The 23,746-nt window shown below is 37.1% G+C and overlaps 1 protein-coding gene across 1 annotated transcript in view; it reads left to right on the plus strand.

Moving 5' to 3' along the window:
- Window positions 1-23,746, plus strand: part of LOC107656592 (zeta-sarcoglycan-like) — a 269,237-nt gene that overhangs the window by 167,425 nt on the left and 78,066 nt on the right. Inside the window, exon 3 of the mRNA XM_016444488.1 lies at window positions 13,204-13,305. Coding sequence (XP_016299974.1) covers window positions 13,204-13,305 — 102 coding nt within the window. The remainder of the gene's footprint in view (window positions 1-13,203; window positions 13,306-23,746) is intronic.

The raw sequence follows: 23,746 nt of genomic DNA on the forward strand, positions 1-23,746 counted from the left end.
TGCATTGAATTTATTTAATACACGAGTTTCACAATTTGAGTTGAATTACTGAAATAAATGAACTTTTCCACGACATTCTAATTTATTGAGATGCACCTGTATATCGGCACGCTGTGATATATATGTGTGTGTGTGTGTGTACTGGTATTCAATATGTTATGGGGACCAATTGTCCCCACAAGTATAGTAATACCAGTAAATTTTAACCTTTTGACTTTTTTTTAGGTCCCCATGAGGAAAACAAGTTTAGTGTGTCTAAATCTTAAGTGTTTTAAAAATCTAAAATAGCAGAAAGTTTTGTGTGAGGGGTATGTTTAGGTGTAGGGTTAGGGGTACAGTTTGTACAGTATAAAAAACATTACACCTATGGAATGTCCCCTTATTGTATTACAACACATTTGTATGTATTCATATTCGCATATATAAAAAAAAAAAATAATAAAAAAAACACGATAACCAGTCACTAAATAGACTGATTCATGAACCTAAATTCATCACAGTAATGATTCCCTGTTCGTTTCTTATCGGACACAACTGAAAAAAAAATGACTTGTGGTTTAGTGAAAGGGGTCAATTGCAAACTAAACGATTCGCTGACTGAGTGATTCTGAGTCACACTGCTAATTCAGAAAGGCCCATTCAATCCAATTTTTCTCTTCTTTTGAATAACGTGCACGGATGAACAGTGCAGAATAACACCAGAATGCGTATTAAGAAAATAAATGGTGTCAATTATGATTTGAATTTGTTGAATTTAAAACCATGTTGCTCCAGGGGAATTGTCGCTATAATAGCTTAAAAGTTGCAGAAACAAATTCGCCAGCGATTCTGGTAGGTTATACAACACTGTTACAAAACTCTACTTTCGTAATTATGCAAATACAGAATGATCATGTTTAAAAGCTGATTGTATGATAATATACTTGGATGAGGAACGTTTAGAGTTCATCCAGCATGAACCACCAGCATGTTTGTGTGTGTTTTCTTAGTTGCTAATAGATTAAACTTCCTTCTGACGTGTTTGTTTCCCGGCCAGTGGTGATGACAGTATGTTGATTCAGAAGTGAGCTATGACAAAACCCGGGACAGATGTTGAGACAATATGGCTCTCGTAATCACTGATCTGTCATAGCGAGACATGCTCTTTGTATAAATAATTGTGTGTGCTTGCTTTGTGCATCTAATGTTGCCTTCCCTGTTTAGTCCACTATTTCTGACACATACGGCGCGGATCCACGTTAATGCTGTTTTTGGTGTGTGTGTGTGTGTGTGTGTGTGTGTGTGTGTGTGTGTGTGTGTGGTGGAAAGAGAGTGTGTGTGTGTGTGTGTGTGTGTGTGTGTGTGTGTGTGTGTGTGTGTGTGTGTGTGTGTGTGTGTGTGTGTGTGTGTGTGTGTGTGTGTGTGTGTGTGTGTGTGTAGATGGAGGGAGTGAGAAAGCGAAAGACTGCTGACTGCACTGATCCGTATCGGTAGTGAGAAGAGGTCTGGAGAGTGGGAGATATTCAGAGCAGGGTGTTGTTTTGCTGCCTCTTTTGACAGCTAATCCACTGAAAAGTGAATAATGGCAGGACTAGCTGTTTCAGTATTGTTTTAAGAAACACCAATCAGCACTTTTAGTCGAGGCACACCTGAATTCTCACTTCGCTTCTGCAGTATATATCACCTACCCATCAGGCTTAATGCTCCCCGGAGAGTTCAAAGGGTCAGCAGAAGGCTTGTAAATGCGTGCTGCTTTAGCAAATGGTTGAGTAAATTGAAAGACAGCCATAGTTTAATGCGCTGATTTCTTTGTAAAACTTAGTTGTTGTTTTTTTAAAGGGGAACAGCAGAATTTTCTTAGCTTGTTTGCAATAAGAGTAATGTACTCTGTAGGACTTGCTAGAACAATTACACTGCCTTCATGTGCTTGCTGGAAGATACTGCTTACATTACTGTACAAAGGTTTAAGGTTGGTTTTTAATGTTTTTCAGATAGAGTCTATTTGATCTAAGTACAGTAAAAAATAGTAATATTGTAAAATATTATTACAACTTAAAATAACCGTTCTATTTCAATTCATTTTAAAATGTCATTTATTCTTGTGATTGCAAAGCTGAATATTCAGCATCATTACTCCAGTCTTCAGTGTCACATGATCCTTCAGAAATCATTCTAATATGCTGATTTGATGCTCAGGAAACATCTCTTCTTATCATTAGTTAATAATAAGAATATTTTAGGAAAACTGATACTTTTTTTTTCTTTTTTGTGAAAATATATATATCTTATTTGTCACTTGTCACTTGATTTAAAACATGCATTTCATACATTATTGCTGAATAAAAAGGAATAGTTCACAACAACAACAACAAAAAATCCTGAAAATATACTCACCCTCAGGCCATCCAGGATGTAGATGAGTTTGTTTCTAGATCAGAACAGACTTGGAGCAATTTAGCATTACATCAATGGATCCTCTGCAGCGAATGGGTGCCGTCAGAATGAGAGTTAAAAATAACTGATAAAAACAATGCAACAACCCACATGACATCTATCAATCTTGTGAAGTAAAAAGTTGTGGGTTTCTGAGAAACAAATCCATCAAGGCATTAAAAAATAAAAATAATCTCCCTCACCTCAAACTTTTGAACAGAATGAATATGACTGTGGCAATAGCTAAACGATATTGCTATATAGCATTACATTATTGAAATCTGTCCTTGTTGAAATGGCTCTTTTCTGCCATTTTGAAAAGTTATGGTCATGCAGGGGACATTTGTGCACAACTTCTAAGATTATTCTACCCAAGGGGCAAATGTTTAGCTGGTTAGCATGAATAATAAATAGTTTGTATTAGACTGATTGCTGACCATGTCCGCACTTTAGAAAATTCCCTCTATCATCTACAATAAAAATGCATGCTTGTACAATAGCAATAATTGTAAAATATTGCTTTTTATGTAAGAATTTGTCTGAATGTGAATCTTATGTCAAAATTTGTCTGAATGTGGCCTGGACTTGTTTTTAATTCATGTGTGTGTGTATGTGTATGGTTATGTCAAGAGAGCTGAATAAAAGGAACATGTTCATTGATCAGAATGTTTTGCTTTCATTCCCATTTGCGTACAGGTCTGGGAGTGAGTTGTTTACCGTACAAATTGCGCGGCATACAACAGAAGCCCTTAAAGTTCTTTCTCTACCTGCATCTCACCTCTTAGCAACCCTCTTCAGAATCACACAGGTCCTTCTCAATAGCCTCAAACAGCTCAGCATTAAACTCATATCAGCTCCATTCAGTCCATGTTCATGCTCTCTGTGACCAGTCTTACCCAGCATGAACCCAGCATACTTAGCTCGATTTTACCTTGTGTCTTAATGTCAAGAGAGTTTTTGAATGTTCAGTATTTATTTAGCTTCTCTGAAGCATATTCTGAAGCATGAGCCAATGTGTTTGTGTTGGTATGATGTTTTGGGGGAACAAAATGTAACCATGCTTTTTACTTTTTTTTTTCTTTAAGATTTGTAACATTTTGATATGTTATTTTACTTTTCCAATATCAAGCTACCCCCCATCAAAATGTATGCATAGTTTAGTTGAGCCAGAGTTTTGACTGCAGAAAAGTTGTTCAAAATATGTACTACTACTTATGTACAGGCATAATTGGTTATGATTTATTTTTATACTATAACATATGACATTTGATTTTATGTATTTATTTTTTTGTTAAATGTAACTTTTTACAGCCTGGTCTTATTGTTTATACGTAGGTAGTAGTTCGTAATGTTTACAAGCACAAACCATACACTTTTGTATGCTTTTATTAATGCTGAAACATACAATTTGGACATATTTCAACATTAAACATAAATATTGCCACATATTTTTAGCTAAAATATGTAACATATTTACAAATCTTTTATATCATTAAGATATTTGTATCAATGTCATTTTTATCATTTTATCGATAAGTGATATAGATTTTTAGACCCCCTTAACCTACCCCCAAAACTAAACATTTATGTTATCATTTCATATTAAGTAAATAAGTAAACCAGTAATACCAGGACAACTGAGTGCAATAATAATAAAAGTAATGTCGTGATTTCAGTATTCAAAACGATTACTTTTGTAAGTCTTTAAAGTTGTTCATACATTAATAATTTGTTTTATGTTTAAATGCTGTAAATACATCAGTATTGTACGCTTTAGTGTCTGCAAAAACGTAAGTAAATGTACGTTTTGTAGAACCACATTTGACATAAAATACATACAGATTATCATGAGATCACATTGCTTTTTATTATATGTATTTTAGTGATATGTGTGTGTTTTAAATTCATTGCTTTCAGCACATTTAAGTCTGGCTGTTCAATTCCAAAATGTTTAAAATCAATTCTGATTCCTATTGCTGGTTCTGGAATCGACAGAGTTGTAAGAATCAGTTCCTCACTGTTGTTTTCATTTTATTTATTGTATTTATTTATTGTTTTCTCCTTTTGAAAGATTAGAGGAACAAGAATGGCTGTTTTCTGTTACAATTGATGGTATTAATTTAAACATTTGGAATCAATTCTAGATTCCCAACACCTCAGAATAAAATCTTTTTGGAATCAATTCCCAGCCTGACATTTAAGGCATGAAGTCAGATGCGTCAGAAGATGATGGACTGTGCATCATCCTTGTTGGGTTTCTGGAGTGTTCTTGTGCTGATAACATTCATATTTTCTAAATGCAACTGCAGTTAGACTCTTTATCACTTAGTTTAGAACACCGATTCACCAGTTCCTCCCACACTCTGTGTTTGCTGTCTCTGTGATTGTGTGGAAAGACTCAGGCAAACGCAATCACACATGCGTGCACAGTTGGAGGGGCTATGATATGTTTGTCCAATTAGCCCAGCCACAAAGAATCATTACCTTGACACAGCAGTGTATTAGAAGCTGATTAAAAGATGTCAGGTCCTATGCTGAGCATAATGCATGGGACCGATTCATATCTTGCTGTCTCAGCAGGCTTGCCCCCTCTTACCCATGCTGCCCGTCACGATCACCCTTTCATGTTTGTTTTGTTCTTTCTCTCTTTGTATATTGCTCTTTTTCCCCTTTGTTGTTCCTTTCAGCAGGAGACCTGTTTATAATAATACAGCCTGTCTTTGTGGTGAAAATCTTGCTGTGTGGCACTCACAGTCTCTGTGGGTAAGGCTTTGACAATGGTTTAAGCTCAAAGACCATGGAACTTTTACAGCAACAATCTATCAATCAGGCCTCTACAATATACTCTTAGTTTTTTAACTAAAATCTATCCATCTTCTAACCCACATGTAAATCCATCCATCCATGCACCCATCCACCCTTTTATCCATCTAACCATCCATCCATCCACTCACCTGTTGAGCAATCCATCCATCTATTATTCAGCCACCGGTTTATCCATCCTTCCTTAACGTGCAACCATCGATCCATAACTTGCATCCATCCTTCCATTTATATTATACATCCATCCATCCATATATCGATCTGTGACATGCATGCATCCTTCTTTAACATGTAACCATTAATCCATAGCTTTTATCTATCCTTTCATCCATTATATGCATCCATCAATCCATCCATACGTCTGTAACATGCCTACATTCTTCCTTAGTAAGCATCCATTGATCCATAACTTGCATCCATCCTTCCACCAATAATATGGATCCATCCATCACATGTGCTCGTGTGTCCGCCACATGCATCTGTTCATTACATCCATCCACATGTCCACCCATCCATCCATAACATGCATTAATCCTTCCTTAACATGCAACAATAGATCTATAATTTGTATCCATCCTTCCGTCCATCTATCTATCTATCACATGTGTCAATCTGGCTGTCCCATGCATCCGTCCATTACATCGATTAGATGGCATGCATCCGTCCATCTATAACTTGCATCCATCCATCCATCCATCCATCCATATCATCTATCCAGCTGTCCATCACAAACATCCATCACATGCATTCATCCATCATATCCATCATCCATGCATCCATCCATCACATGTATCCATCACATCCATCCATCGCATTCATAACTCGCATCCATCCTTCCATTTATATTATGCATCCATCCAACCATACATCAATCTGTGACATGTATACATCCTTCTTTAAAATGTAACCATCAATCCATAACTTGTATTTATCCTTTCAGATGATATGCATCCATCCATCCATAACATGCATATTCTTCCTTAGCATGCATCCCTTGATCCATAACTTGCATCCATCTTTCCATCCATAATATGGATCCATCCATCACATGTGCCCATGTGTTCGTCACATGTATCTGTTCATTACATCCATCCACCCATGTGTCCAACCATCCTTTCATAACATGCATACATCCTTCAATAGTATGCATAACTTACGTATTTATCCATCCATCCATCTATCACGTGTCCATCTGTCTGTCACATGTATCCATCCATTACATCCATTACATCCATTACACGCATGCATCCATCCATCCATAACTTGCATCTATCCATTCATAACATCCATCCATCTGTCAGATGCATCCATCCAACAGTACATCAAACACATCCATCACATGCATTCATCCATCACATCCATCATTCATGCATCCATCCGTCACATGTATCCATCACATCCATCCATCCATTGCATCCATAACATGCAATTTATCTGGTCTTCTATAGACTTGTCTGTGTTATGCTGTCCCAATTTAGTGGCCAAACTCAACAACATAAATTTGGACACTAACACAATGTTTGAAGTTTGATCCTTGGCTGAAATCCCAGGACTTGGACATTTGTTGATATTCCACCCATGTGTTTCTGAGAAAGGCTCTTAAACAGAGTATTCTGATGGGGCTGTCCTTGCAATTAGTGAACTTTAAGTGGCTTTTTAAATCTGGCCAAATAGCAAGTAAACTACCCTTGATTTAAAAGCCTGATCATGGCTCTGCTCTGAAGCTCCTCCTCGCCGGGGTCTTTAGCTAATCATAGCCCATTCAGTGTTATTATTTAGTCATTTGTGCAAGTCTACCACATCGATCCACTCACAACAAGGACTTACATTATAGCACCTCCCAAGCGGGTGATCGGGAGGTGACTCTGTGTGTGTGTGTACGTGTTTGTGTGTGGGGGGACACAACTGCTAGTTTGCATTATTTTCCGCTGTTCTGAAACATTAATTTTTAAAAGCAGAATCCAGAAAAGGTTGTTTAAATCCAATAAGACATTGATCCAAAGTACACCAGTGCCTGGCAAAGCATAGTTAAATCTAGAGTGAAAATAAATAAAGTCGTGACCTTGTAATAGGTTATTATTATTAAAATTCCAAAGTCAACTCCACGTTAAATTAAAATTCAATAAAGACCTTTATTAGTATTTCAAAGCAAAGTTTGTAACCCCCAGGCATTATTTATATTTTGTGGGCTTTTATTCTTCATGTTGGCAGTCATTCAATTTGCAGCTGCATTTTTGTTCTACTAGCAACAAACAGCACTGTGGTATTCGCCAGAGGAGATTGAACTAGAGTAACTAAGCTCAAGAAGGCTTGTTGATTGTCATAATACTTTACGTTGGGCGTACAACCCAGTTGCATGATGCGAAGGGGACTTCATAGGTTACTGCAAACAGCATTAACACACGGAAATGGGTGTACATTGAAATATCATTCTAACTGAAGTTAGCTCCCAAGAAATTATTTAAATGTGAAGTATTGGTGTTGTAGGTAGGTATGATGATGATGATGATGATGATACATTTATATAAATACACATAGCTGTATTAGTACTTTATTTGTCTTCTTGTATATTGAACTGTTGTTTTGTTAATTCTCTTTAAAAAAATACGCAATTGACAAAAGTACAAAGAAAAACATTTCCAATATTTTCACTGACCAACTTAATTGTATTTTGTAAATATAAACATTTTTTTTATTTTGATGGCTGCAACAAACTCCAAAAAAAGCTGGAACAGAGGCATGTTTTAAAATTCTGTCACATCAACTGTCATTTTAATTACAATGTTTAATCATTTGACAAATGAGGATACTAATTGCTAAAGTTTTGCATGCAACATTTTTGTCCAATCTTTCTTGATTCAAGACTTCAGCTGCTCATCAGTCCATAGTAGTTATTGTTTAATTCTCATGCCGTTTGCACTGATGCACCCCCATAGAATTAATGTATAGCTTTCTCCTTGCCTAACAGAGATTCAAGTTGCATTTCTTAATGCAGCTGCAGACTGTGGTAAATGACAATGATTTTCTGAAGTACTCGAGAGCACATGTGGCTATATTGAACATCGCAGCATGACTGTTTCTTATGCAATGCCATCTGAGGGCTCAAAGGCCATGCAAATTCACCTTTTCAGATCCAAGGTTTCCTGCCTTGCCCTATATGCAATGAGATTTCTCTGGATTCCCTGAATCCTTTCACAATATTATGTACTGTATGGTAGTTGGTGAAAGACCTATGTTTTTTTGTGAATTTGCATTGAGAAATGTTATTTTTGATTTGTTTGACACGTTACTCATGAAATTTGGCACAAAGTGGCTTTGCTGCCAAAGACTGAGATGCTCTTTGTATGCCCAATTCACTTGCTTATTGTGGACTGTTTCAAAACAATTTAACTTGGATATTCTATAACCTTTTCACTTTTATTTAGCCTCTGTTCCAACTTTTTTGAAGTAGGTTGCAGCCATCAACATCAAAAATTGTTTATATTTACAAAACACATTTAAGCTGGTCAGTAAAAACATTGGAGATATTTTCTTTGTACTTTTGACAATTAAATAAAAGTAAAAGAGAATTAACAAATCACAGATTTTGGAATTGGGGTTGTAAACACCGTAGCACAAGCACCCTTGGTATTATAGGAGATTCCACTTTCCTTTTTTTGCCCTTATACAACAGAGATGTTTGATCTTAATTGTGAAATATTTTTAGTATTTAAGTAACTGCTTTCTATTTGAATATATTTTAAAATGTAATTTATCCCTGTGATCAAAGCTAAATTTTCAGCATCATTACTCCAGTCTTCAGTGTCACATGATCCTTCAGATTGCCTTGACAGCGAAACAGGTTTCTTGCCGCTAAGTACAAACATTTTGGAGGCAAAAGACTAAATATAATCTAAATAAAATCCGTACATACAAATGAAAATGAATGAGAAACAGAACCTACTTTCTTCCATTGCGTATGTTTATCTACAGCGCTGAGAGGAGAATGATCACATGAGCTCTACCGTCTTCTTTCCTATTGGCTGTCGCTCCCAAAAGTCACTCTTCATTTGCATAAAGTTGAAGGATTCTGAACTTTGTCGTGTCGCTGGACACACCCCATCCGGTCGCCAACGGCCTCTGTCGCTCTTGTCACCAGAAATCACCAGCTCTCCATTCAAATGAATGGGATCGTGTTGCCCTTATGCAACAGAGATGTTTGATCTTAACAAGATCAGTCCAGCATGATCAGCAGAAGCCGTTCAGTTCATTATGATAGAGAGAAGTGCTGAAATTGCAAATGTTAGCTGAGAGAACAGCAACTGATGGCTGCTGCTGTCGAGGAAGTTGATGGTAACAAACCGCTGTCATGCCAGTTGAAGCAGAAATGCAAGCTGTAATGGTACTAAGAGATTCCACTTTCCTTTTTTTGCCCTTATACAACAGAGATGTTTGATCTTAACAAGATCAGTCCAGCATGATCAGCAGAAGCCGTTCAGTTGATTATGATAGAGAGAAGTGCTGAAATTGCAAATGTTAGCTGAGAGAACAGCAACTGATGGCTGCTGCTGTCGAGGAAGTTGATGGTAACAAACCGCTGTCATGCCAGTTGAAGCAGAAATGCAAGCTGTAATAGCACTAAAATACGAGCAAGTTATAGGCCTTAAGGCCCCGCTTGACACTGTTGTCACTCCCTGAATCTCTCAAAGTGGCCACTGATTGACAGAATGTCTAGTTATTGAACTGGTCCAGACTGACACCACCTTTTTACTGCAACATTGCCAGTGCTCAGCCAGTACTGGAGCTGTGGAGAGCCAACAAGCATTTCAAAGTAACGTAATCCAATCTGGCTAGTTTTTTAATATAAACAAATAAAATTAACATCAGCATGTGAATAACATTTGTGAATAAAATACTGAATATCAGACAGACCAGGATAGTTGCAGGACAAATATAGGAACTGCATGCACCTGGCGACTAAAGGTGCATTGCGATTCATTTATGAGCAGTTTAGTTTTGTTGCCTCATCATTGTTTTTGTTTTGAGGTCATTATCACTGACATTAGTGGTTCCTGGTTGAAAGCCAGTGGGTTTTATTGTGCCAGTTTGCTAATATCTCCCTTTTCTTAGGTGGAAATGTGCCAGGGTACTCTTTCAGGTTTGTATATACACTACCAGTCAAACATTTTTGAACAGTAAGATTTTTAATGTTTTTTTAAAGAAGTCTCTTCTGTTCACCAAGCCTGCATTTATTTGATCCAAAATACAGCAAAAGCAGTAATATTGTTGTAACAAAGTTCGTAGTCATGGGAAGAAGGAGGCAGGAACCGGCGAACATTTAAGATTTTAATAAAATAACCAAACACAAAATGAAAGTAAAGCGGCAGCCCCTCGCAGACGAATGCCGCACACAAAACACAAAATAAAGTCCAGGACTGGTCCTCTCTCGTCCTACACTGTCGTCACTCCTCCTTTTATCCTTCCGGAGCTCCTCCGTGAGACTCGAGACCGGTGAGTGGCGCAGGTGTCGTGCATTATCATTTACTCCACCGGCCTCGCTCCGTTCCCACGGCTCTCGGCCCCGCCCCGCCGTCCCTCCACAGCCCAGGCGGCCGGCAGCAAGTTCGTCTGCCCCCCCGGCAACTCCCTCCAGCCCACCGCCTCGAGCCTCCATGGCGGCAGACTGCTCCGCCATGCTCGATGGCACCGCGGATTCACCACAGTGTCGAGGGATCTCTGGCAGCGTGTCCCTCCTTCCTCCCGGTTTCGGCACCAATGTAACAAAGTTCGTAGTCATGGGAAGAAGGAGGCGGGAACCGGAGAACATTTAAGATTTTAATAAAATATTTTAATAAAATAGCACAAAAAAAAAAGATTTTAATAAAATAACACAAAATAAAGTCACTCCTCCTTTTATCCTTCTGGAGCTCCTCCGTGGGACTCGAGACCAGTGAGTCAAAGCTAAATTTTCAGCATCATTACTTCAGTCGTCAGTGTCACATGATGCTTCAGAAATCATTGTAATATGCTGATTAAAGCCCCGTTCACACTAGCAGCGACTTTGGTATTGGTTGCCTTGACAGCGAAACAGGTTTCTTGCCGCTAAGTACAAACATTTTGGAGGCAAAAGACTAAATATAATCTAAATAAAATCCGTACATACAAATGAAAATGAATGAGAAACAGAACCTACTTTCTTCCATTGCGTATGTTTATCTACAGCGCTGAGAGGAGAATGATCACATGAACTCTTTCTTCCATTGCGTATGTTTATCTACGGCGCTGAGAAGACAACGATCACATGAGCTATACCGTCTTCTTTCCTATTGGCTGTCGCTCCCGAAAGTCGCTCTTCATTTGCATAAAGTTGAAGGATTTTGAACTTTGTCGCGTCACTGGACACGCCCCATCCGGTCGCCAACGGTCACTGTCGCTTGCTATCGCTCGTGTCGCCGGAAATCGCCAGCTCTCCATTGAAATTAATGGGATTGTGTCACTTTGCTATTGCGTGTCGCTTGTAGTGTGAACGGGGCTTTACTGTTCAAGAGACATTTATTATTATTATTATTATTATTATTATTATTATCATCAATATTAGATAATGCATTTCAATGTTTTATTTTTCTCTAAAAATGGAAAGCTGGCAAAAAAGAAAAATCTCATCATCTGCAGGTGTTCATTGTTCACTCTTTAAACTCCTGTTTGACAGCAGTGCCATGGTCTAGTTTCCCAAAGAATAACATGAGGTTAACAGAGTCCACCTTTCAAGCTTTTAGTTGACCTGAAATGGTGCTGGAACAAGACTTAAAGTCCTCATCTTCTGACAGTGCTTTCACATGCAGTAATTATAATGCTCTATGTGCTAATTCTGAAACAATGCTTTTAGAGCCAACCGTGAAATCAACTTCTCTAGTAACTGACTCATTAATGTTGCCCAAGAACACAATGTACTCTTGAAAGATAAAATGAACAGGTTAAACAGAAAAAGGTCAACGTGATAAAAAGGTAGAATAATTTTAAAAGCTGTTTTTAGAAATTAATTGCTCAGAACGAAAAAAAAAAAAAACACATGCTCGCTTTCTCTTTCGACAATTTCCAGTCTCTTTAAAAATATTAACAACATGGACTGAAGTTTGACGTCATTAATGTAGTCTCTTGGTTACTTGGTTGGAGAATGTGATGAGAAGGGAAGATGGAAAAAGGGATGTGAAGAAAGAGAGAATATGGCATTTGGGAAGTAGAGAAGTAAATTGGGAAAAGGAAGATGGGAAATAGCTGTAGGGCTTCTCTTTGTGCAACCCAAATTGAAGAGAGAAACTGCTTTTGAGAGATGCTTAAATCCACAATCTGCCATATCCGAGTGTTTACATACATTTAGCAGAATACAGAGATGTGGGAGTAAACTGGTTTAGTTATCTGTTTAACTAAATAGATTTTTTTTTCAATATATTTTGACAGCCATATGCCATACCTTGCGTTCTCTACAAGGCAGAAGAGTGTTCATTCAAAAAAGCAAGATCATATAAATCTAACTAATTCATGCTTCACAATGTAAAGCACGCCAACGCTGCATGTAATGAAACTCCCAGTTCCTTTGATATGAAAACTGAAGTGGCTAATGACTGAATGTGTGTCTGTAACTGTATAAAAATTACAGATGAGAAAAGAACTAACCAAATTTTGTATTTTTTGATAGGAACTTTGTTTTTATCCCAATTGTGAGTTATATTTCACTATCCCCCTTCAACCACCCCCCCCCCAACCCCCGAATCACAAGTTTATTACTTTTATTTATTTTATTTATTATCCATGGTGAAAACAAGTTTGCATGAGAGATTTATATGATGAGTTTCCTTAAACTCAGTATGGTTTACAGTGAAATATAATCAGAGAAAACAATCCTTATCATTAGCATAAATCTGCTGTTAAACAATCATATATTTGCACGAACATGACAAACTCTCTCTTTTTTTTTCTCTGTCCGTCAAGGATGGCATGGGAAATCTCCGTGTAACCAAAGAGGGCATCAGATTAGAGGGAGTGTCGGAGTTCCTCCTTCCACTTTATGCGAAAGAGATCAAATCCAGATGGGTAAGAAGTACAGTCTCGTTTTCTAAATGTGTGATGGGAAAGTCTTTGGAGATCAAGCATATTTAGATTGATTGTTTTTTTGTTTTTTGTTTTTTTGTTAAGAGCATTATCTCAGTTCTGTGTTTCAAACAAGTGGTACTTTATTATATTCCCTGGTACTGGTAGATCTTCAAACATTGTACTTTTTTATTTCCACTAGCATGAAAAAAAACCCCAGAGTAATAGGACTTTTTAAAGTAGTGTCAGCAAACTAAGTGATTAGGGTTTACTTTTTGTACGAGGATTTTGCTCCTGTTCTCTTGGCAGATGCAGCAGGTCACAGGGACAGGACCGCTGCTGAATCCACCTTAAGCAGCTCAAACAACCTGCTGAACTTTGCCTGCTAAATCTCACAGTGAAGTTATTTCACTCTGTGCTGCCATTTAGCTAGTAAATCTGCTGGCTGATGTCTTTTCAGCCTGCAGTACAGGTTCAGCTCATTCACTCTGCTCTATCTATCTATCTATCTATCTATCTATCTAATTTGTCTGTCTGTATTACAATATTTACCTTTTATTACGTTAATAGTGGAAAGAAAGAAATAAATACTTATGTGAAGATTTTATTTCTTTCTTTCTTTTTAACAGCTGTGGAATAGCTGTTAAAAAAATAATTTAAAATAATGGAGAATTGGTTTGCTTAAATGCAGCATGTTTTATTTAGCATCTTTTCATCTCATTTGCATTTTGTCAAGCAATAAATTATAAAAAATTAAGGACATTTATACTTCTTTTGCACTCTCCATCAAATGCTGGCACACCCACCATGCTGACAGGAAGTGTAAATTGGCATGGTTTCAGACATCACTGGTCTGTCATCGCAGGTACCAGCTGTGATGCTGGAGTTAGTGTCCTGGGGATTCTAGCTTGAACTCTTGATATATGTGACAGGACAGAGTGTAGATCACTAAAATGAACAGAGCAAGCACACAGGCACACATTCTTTGTCAAGCACACATGCAGAGAAGTACACAGGGCCGGGCGCTTCCCCAAACTGCTGCTGTACGCATGCATCATGTTCCGGTTCATTTGTATTTGGCCTCTGTTGACCTTTAGCACCCAATTGTAAACACAACGTCGTTGATCGATTTCTCACATTCTCTTTCCTTTTCTTTTTCTTTGCATCTCTCTCTGCAACACACTGTGGCTGTTATCACTGTGGCTATCTATCTATCTATCTATCTATCTATCTATCTATCTATCCACCTGTTTATCTGTCTGTCTGTGTCTGTCTATCTAATGCTCCATTGTTCTATCTATCATTCTATTGTTGTCATACATACATATATATATATATATATATATATATATATCAATGTCTCTTAACATTTTAATGTGTTAAGGCAATTCATGTTTAAATCTATCTACTTTAAACATGAATTCCCTCTAAACATAGTAAAACATGAATGTATTAAATTTAGACCAATTTACTCTTACTGCAATTTTACACTTACTACATCTTATTATATATTTATTTAAGCAATAACAAACACAATGTTGTCACAGTTGTTATTCGCATCATTTTGAGGCAAATTTCAATATTACTTTTATGTCGTATATGTGTGATTAATCTCATATTTATAGGATGTGTTTGGGTAAGTTAATTAACCTGCTAACAGTGCTTCAGTTTAAATATGTTCCATCACTGTTCTGCTTCAGCTCATGCAGCTCTGGCAGGTCAGTCCCTGACATTACTGACTACGATTGACTTATCTGAAACAATCATACTCTTTTTACGTGTTTCTTCAGTGCTGTTATTAATAGTACATGTGCTTTTCCTCTCACTTGTTTCTCAACAGTAAGTTGTAACTTACATCTTTTTAACTGACAAAATCAGAAGGCCTTTTTAGCAATCGTATTTGAAACACAACCTTAGCAAGGTGTAAACTTTTCACAATCCTGTTGCTTTAGATTATTAGGTAGCATATGCTATCCCATGTTGGGGAACCGTATCCAACGGAACTGGTAATGGGAGCACTAGTGGAACTCAACCTATAGAGGTGTTGCAGTCTCTGTACTTAAGTCTATACTGATACACTGTGCAGAAACAATTGCAGCTAAGCCTGCTTAGGTTGCACATTAATTAATAATGATAAACCCATTTACCACTGCTCAGATAAACTTATAAAGAAGCCTTGTCCTTGAGTCAATAAATCAAAGTGCCTAATGTGTTAGCCACAGTGATTAGCATTAAAGAACACAAACAAAGCACTGGCTTGTTGCTAGCTTGCTGATGACACTCCTGATTAGCCTCAATAATGACCAGCGCACATCAAAGCCTGTCGAGGGGCTTTTGCTTTTACCCTCAGCACCCCACTGAGAACACATCACCACAAATCCCAACACACCCTCGCAGCAACACCACAGCCATTTTGGGTCGTTCGCCTCAGATGACTGTGAGGGTACAACATTGCAAATTACAATTAATCCACCTAGTGTAGAAAGCCAGAAGCTTGGGGTCGGGGGACAGGACATGGTGGTCTTGGTCTGCGAGGAGAGCCTTGAGCTGTAAAGCTGAGTCCTGCAGACAAGTTGTTTTGGCGTCTCCTACAAAGAGGGATTGTGCCATGGCCTGGATTGACACCCTGCTTCTACGAGGCCACCAATGATGTGTGACACGGGCACTCATGAAAGAGAGACCGAAATGAAACATATGAAAGGAAAGGTGCTAGAGAAGGATGAATAAAGATGCAGAACATGAGGGGCAGCAGGAGAAGTGACAGTATGTAGCCACCATGGTTGAAAAGTAAAAAACAAACAAAAAAAAAAACAAACATGAAAGTTACAACTCTAAACCCAGCAAAAAGGAAGGGGATTTTAAAAATAGCAATACAAAAATAAAAGTGGTTTGAAGACAGCAAATAGCAATAAAATCTACATTTTATATAATGGCACTTTACTGAAAATGGGTTTGTGCTCGAATATATTCTTGTCTACCAAGTAAACACACTGAAATTTTTATGACATTGTTGGGCTGACAAATAACCTGCATAAATGTTTGAATTTGAATCAGACTTCAAAATAGCTGCCTGCTGCTATTCAGAAATTGTATTTTTCTTGACCCTGTGTTGAGGACAAGACTGACGTATTAACAGTTGAAAATCATAAACGATTGGTCTCAATGTCTTTATGAACTGATTATGATTTTTGAGTTATGTTCTACTCCTGGTTGGCCATGCAGTTATGAAATCACAACCGTACTTTGTCAAAACAAAAGGTTAGAAATATTTAGGCTCAATCCTAAATTGCCAACTTGAAGTCAACAAGACCCTAGCGTTTCCAGTTTGTGTCTGAAATACTGACCCTAAAGTTTTGAATGGTAGTACTTCTAATCCTGCTTTATATTTAACCATGTATTTCATCATTTATAGTTGCGTTTATTTTGCAAAATCAGTTTAGTTCTTGAGCTGAAATTATTATGCTGATACATGCAAAGCTGTTTCCTTGTTTTTCACCAAGATTCAGGACAGGAAACAGGATATACGAACAGGGTAAAGCAAGATCTCTTGCCATTAGTGGTAAAGTCACAGCGACTCTGCAGTGCTTATTTAAGGATGTCTTTTCAGCATATATCCCTCTGTGCTTTGTATAAAAAGCTGAGTTAGTCACCCATTTTGGGACCATGCCCACTTGGTACCCATGTAGACCCAGCTTAAACCATGTGGGGCCCACATATACATGTTGGCTGGGTAGTGGTAAAGTCACAGCGACTCTGCAGTGCTTATTTAAGGATGTCTTTTCAGCATATATCCCTCTGTGCTTTGTATAAAAAGCTGAGTTAGTCAGGTTACAGTGGTAATGTCATTAGGACAAGCTAATTCATTAAAAGCCTGAAGTATGTGTGTGTTTGCATGCTTATATGTTCATGGTGACTAATAACAAAGGTCTTGTACATGTTTTATAAGTGTTCCTCTCAGGTTCTAAGCATACGTCACAATAGGCACAAAGACAAAAGTTTATTTTTGTCTCCCTACCTTCTGTCTCTTGTGAATGTTGCACAACCATTCTCTCCCATGCTCTCTTTATATGCACTATCTATCATTCCCTCTTTCTCTCCCACTCTTTCTCTATAGTACTCCCTTGAGGCCTTGTTTCTAGAATGTCTGTATTGGGAGTTGCTAAAATGAGACAAAAGTTTCCTGTTGTCGGCATTATTTCCACACTCTGTATGATGTAGGAGGAATAGGATGTTTTCTCTCATTCTCCTCCCCTCAGTAATATCCGCTTTTATTTCATCCTTAAACAAATGTTGAGACAATATGATGGATAGATTCTCTAGGAATTGGTGAAATGATTGTAAATCCCTTCCCAGGAGTCTAAACACAATCCACATACTCATAGGGTAGAGCTGCTCACTTTTTTGGCTGATTAGTGGAGAATGAGAGAAACTGAAAATGCAGCAAATGCACAAGAGAGAGCCAGCATATCTACAAGAGTCTGCACGTTTCAATCTCTCGCATGCATCATAAAACTAGTTTTAGAGTTTATTTAGATGTTTTGCCTGTTCATATTATATTCCTATTATTCCTATTATCTGTATATGTTTTCAGTTAGAACCATATGTAGGCTTTAATCAAAACCTATTAACTATAGTTTTCACATAGCAAATATGTTTGTATAATGTATACAATTATTTAAAAACAAACTTAGATGAATATATATTTTAACATTATTAGAAGCAGACATACAGTATAAACATAATAACATTTTATGATAGCAAAACAATCTGTCCCCCACCTTTTTTATTTTTTTTCATGTAGCTCCTGTTTGCGGTGTTTTAGAAATAAATCTCTCTTCTTAGTCAGAAACTTCAACTCTACTTCAATCTCATACATGAATTCTGCATGCTGGCTGCTTGAGAATTCAGTTAGACATAGAAGCATTTTTTTATTGTATATCTCACTCTGAGAGTTTAAAATATTAAAATACACATTTCAAGAAGTGAAAAATATGTGCACTACCATTCAAAAGTATGGGGTCTTTAAGATATATATATATATATATACATATATACACTAAAAAATGCTGGGTTAAACACAACCCAGCATTGGGTAAAATATGGACAACCCCAGCGATTGGGTTGTTTTGACCCAGCGTTTGGGTTGCTACCCAGAAGGTTTCTTTCTTTCTATTCATCAATAAAAAAGCATCCCAGCTTATACTAGTTAATATTAAGCAGCAGTGTTTTTAATTGTGATATTAATGAGAATTCCTTGAGCATCACATGATCATAGATTGATTTTTGAAGGATCCCGTGACACTGAATACTGGAGTAATGACGCTGAAAATTTAGCTTTGCCTTCGCACAGTCCCACAATGTGCAATTTTTATTCCTAAACTTCACATTATAGTTATCAATTTTATTGATCTTTTTTAAATATGTTTTATTGGATATATCTACTATTCCATAGAATTTGTTATTCAGCTTCAGGCACATCTCTGATATTAGTGCAATATTGTGAGGAAAATAATTGGGGTTTTTTATTATATAATTGTAAATTGTGAAGACTTTTGCAAATTGAGATTGGTAAACATGTGCTCATTAACCAAACACAGTTAATTCCTGATGTTATGGAAGTTGCCATCTTTGGTAGCTCTCACTAACATGACTACAGGTGTTATTTCTGGCTGGTACGAGAACAGAAAAGTAGCTTGACGCCATAAAGAGAGTATTTAAGTCGCTCCTGTAATAAACTGAATAAACGGGACAATTCAGCTAGTAAACACAAGTCATCCATCCCAAACACTGAATGTATCTGCAATCATAGAGCAAGGGATTCAAGCATTGGCCAGTGTGTTAGTACTAATGTTTTATTCAGGGGGGTTGAGAGTGTGGTGGAATGGCCCATGTAAAAATAGGTTCCCATTAACATTTAACAACATTTCAGGATGATAAAACATGGGGACTGTTCAGACCTTCAGGAACCAAGAATGACGGAGAATATCAATTATTCTCTGCACGCTCTCTCTCAGATGCACAAAAACTCTCAAAAGCCTTGTGGGCACAGGTTACCTCTGCAATTACCTCTCAGCTCTTAGCAATGTCATCCCACCTCTCTTTTTAATTGGCTCGATGAACAAGTCCAACGTTGTAATGTGATTGGATAACTCTACTTGAGCTGTGATTGGTTAGACGTAACCCAACATCTAAACACAAGGCAGATGTGTCATCAGAGAGCAGCAGGCATAACGAAGAGTGATAGTTTCTTTACTTATATTAGTGTCGCACAATCTGTTCTGTCGAAGCACATTTTTATTGTTTTTGCGTACAGGAGGGATGGGCACCGTGTTTATGAGGGCATATGATAGCAACATGATGCTATTCGACAGATGAAGAGATAACATCAACTGCTAGTGACATGGACATGTTAATCATTGTGATCAATGAGTATTAAGGGAATTTGGTCTTTGTTTTCCCTCATATTTATATTCCTTTGAAACAGGATTCCATGGCTGGATAATTTCATGTTCCTAGTCACCCTGGTGTGATAAAAAATGCAAATATGAATGGCAATATACTTCTGAGATATTTTAATCATAAGAATTTCTAGTGGTACCAATAATTGCGGCCATTGTAGAGAATAAAATTTATTTCATAATGTGATTTTCCCCCACTTTGACTTTTTTTTGGGTTTTACTTCAATTAAAGGTTAGGATTTTTTTTTTTTTTATTATTATTTCTGAATGAAGTAATGGATAAACACTGCAGACTTATTTTTAAAGCCTTCTTTGATCATATTTACCAAGGGTGTGAACAATTTTGAGTACTATATTTCTAATAAATACTGTGAATTTGAATTCTATTCATCAAAGAATCCTGAAAAAACAAAAATAGTTCATTAAAAAAAACAGCACGACTGCTTTCAAAACATCAGTAAGAAGAATGTTTCTTGAGCAACAAATCTGCATATTAGATGGATTCATATAGGGATCATGTGACACTGAAGACTGAAATAATGGCTGCTAAAAAAATCAGCTTTGCCATCACAGGAATACATTACATTTTAAAATATATATATTTAAAATATCACAACATTTGTACACTATCTTGATCAAATTTGATCTGATCTGAACATGAAATCACTCAGGGCATATATTTTTATTCATTGTACTGTTGCATATGGACTTGCTACCTTAAAAGCCCTCAATGTCTAATTGTTATGGCAGCATTCATGTGAATTAACAAATTAGCAATTGATGGAACATCACCAAATAGGTTTGTGTTTACCTGAAGTATTTTGGGCCGTAGCTAATTGGGGTCACTGTCTCCATAACAATGAGCCGCAGTTAATTAAGCAAATAAATACAAACACTATCTGCATCTTAACATCTCACATCACCACAGCCTTCTACAAATTTCCAGTGGTCGCCATTTGAGATTTCGAATACCTCGTCTCGTTTGCTGCTACACAGTGACATGGCCGCTAACACCGACCCGGGATCAACTCTACCCCTCTCGGTTAGTGAAATTAATTAAAAACAGACACGGTTTTAATTAATGCTACACGTTGACATTACACAAGCTAGTGGACCATTTTAACTTTGATCCTCATCGGAGACTAATGACATTTAGCCGGGGGCTATGTAGCATGTGTAAAAGGGCAGGCTAGCCATTGGGTGTTTAGCTAGCAGGGCCTGGGGTACAACCTGGACTGCGGAGGTAAATGTTAGAGGTGATAAGAGCGTGTCAGCGCAATTGAAGAGAAATTAAGTCTGGGCAGGAAATCCCGGAGACTGCTAACAACGATAAATCCAAATAATCTTTCCGTTTTAGATTTAGAAAGTGATGCACAACCTTTGCTGGAGATTTGCTTCCACTCTTTTCTTAGGGCAAAAAAAGGAAAATTACTGCTTTATTGAGATAAACTGTTGCTTTATGTCTCTGATAACACTTTGGAGCAAATAAAAAAAAAGGTGTTTGGTAGAAATGCTATCTTATCTAAGCTTCTCCATATTTTCTCCATATGTTGTCAATAAGATATTCATTCACAGGTTTATTGAGCACATTTATTCAGCATTGTGTGTTTCCTTGGCTTTCCAGAATGTGATAAGATGTAATATCTGAAGACTGCTTGTTTAGGTGCTAATATATACTTACCGCATATTCCACCACGGTATTTACTGTATAGATCTACAAGGCTACATACTTTACAGTATGGAATATGCAGTGTTAAATTTTTCTTAAATGTTTAAATTATAATCTATCTATCTATCTATCTATCTATCTATCTATCTATCTATCTACCTATCTATTATTTTTGAATGATGTGAACATAATTTTAATGCATCATTGCTGAATAAAAATCTTTCTAACTCAAAACTTTTGAAATATACTGTATGTTATGCTGAAATAATTGAATGAATATTATGATATTATGTATTGTGGTAATGTTAGGGTATTTGTGCATTTTTGTTTACAACAAGATATTGCTATGTTGGGCTCATCATTATTCAATCACAATTTGGATGTTTTTGGTCAGAAAACTTTTCCTTTAGCTATAGCCAGTCCTGAACAGTCTTCAGGACTGTTTTATTCACCATTATCTTTAGCTATTACATTTCCTGAATACACACTCATTCTTGAGAAAAATAATTTGCTCAGTGTTTAACAAAGTTAAAACAGACAGCAATATTATTTACGGAAAGCAGTGCTTTTTATTTAGCAAAGTGCCTCTTTTGTGATTTCTGTATAGTGGGATTCATGAAGACTGTCATTAGTCAGTGCAGAAAGTGTGCAGATGTTACTCCTAGGGTTATTTCTGATCCCCACAAGTTCTAATTACTTTGACTGTCTCTAGGGTGATTGTAGTTTGACACCTTTTCCAGGGACTGAAAGTTTTCTCAGAATCTTTCTATATTTAAACATTTCTACATTATCTACTGAAACAACCTTTTACTTACCGTATATTAGGCTAGTATTAGCTATTGGTATCAAAATTGCAATTAAGAATTATGAAATTTCACTTACATCTAAAGTTACAGCATTAAAATAAAGAGCCTGTTCCCCTTGTTTCCTTTGTTTCTATTGTGAAATAAAATGTTGGTCATATCACCCACCCCTACTATGAATGCACTTAAAAACTACATAATTTAATAATTAATCAAAATGAGAATTTAATCAAATCTCATTGTGAATTGAATCATTCTAATTTTGAAAAACCTATGAATCTCGAATGGAGTTGATTCGTTTTGTTGTTTACCCAAATATTTACACCCTTGTGATATACAAATTCCATGATCAATTATCGTGATATAGCATGCAAGACTAGGAACAAATTAAAAGGCTCATTTTATGTTTTCTCTCCCCATGATCCACACTTTTATTGCTTGCTCATCCCCATTTTATGTTCCTAGTATATATTGTAACGTGTGTGCTTGCTCTACGATTATAGATACGCCTCTAGATCTCCAGATCTCCCCACGAGGATGATAAAACAACAAACTAGCTGTGCATGGTTTCTAGATCATTTCCTGCACAGCAAAACTTAGAGGATCAAAAGATTGTATGTGGACTACTCATTTACAGCATCCTGGTATCAATAGAGAGGCAGTAAAATTAAGCTCAATAGGGGAAGATAAGCAGTATTAAAGAGGAGGAGTTTGATCAGTACTACAGTGACAAATAGTCCCTGTGGTGTGCTCACACTGGGATCTGAGCAAAGATCTAGCTGAGTGCGTGAGAAATACTCTTGGGAAAGCAATGCATTATTTTATGTTGCTGTAAAGCCACACAGCGGCTTGAATCTATAAAAAGCTTGCTCATAATTAACAGGAGTGTGGGCCTGAAAGATGAAAAGATGAATGTGTGTATGAATGTGTATGAAGGTGCATGCATTGTCATTGAATATATTTAGGTTAACAGTAGGTTTACGTAATTGTAATTATATGCATATAATGAAACTGCATAAACCGGTTCTTTGTAAATGCAGTGCATTTTGTTTAAACTGCAGTAGATTTAGAGAGTCTTAAAGGAGTACACTCTAAAAAACGCTGGGTTATTCTTTCAACCCAAATGCTGGGTTAAGACCGCTGGGTAAGGACTTTGGGTTGATTTAACCCGATTTTGGGTTGAAAATTGGTCTTGATCAATAACCCAGAGGTGCTGGGTTGGGAACGCGGACATGAAAGAGAGCATGCACGTCACGTTAACATCGGACATATCTCGACGATACCAGTGCGAGAAGCCGCCATTTTCTCAGCGTCTTCAGATGGAAGCGAGTGCGAGTGAAAGACGGTTTATGGCAGGGGTGGGCAAACTTGGCCCTTCCAGGCCACTTTCCTTCAGAGGTTAGCTCCAACCCTAATCAAACACACCTTAACCAGCTAATCATTGTCTTCAAGACTACTGGAAGGCTACAGGCAGGTGAGTCATATCAGGGTTGGATCAAATCTCTGCAGGAAAG

Source organism: Sinocyclocheilus anshuiensis, unplaced genomic scaffold (genome assembly GCF_001515605.1).
Source record: "Sinocyclocheilus anshuiensis isolate Anshui unplaced genomic scaffold, SAMN03320099.WGS_v1.1 scaffold85, whole genome shotgun sequence".
Lineage (NCBI taxonomy): Eukaryota > Metazoa > Chordata > Actinopteri > Cypriniformes > Cyprinidae > Sinocyclocheilus > Sinocyclocheilus anshuiensis.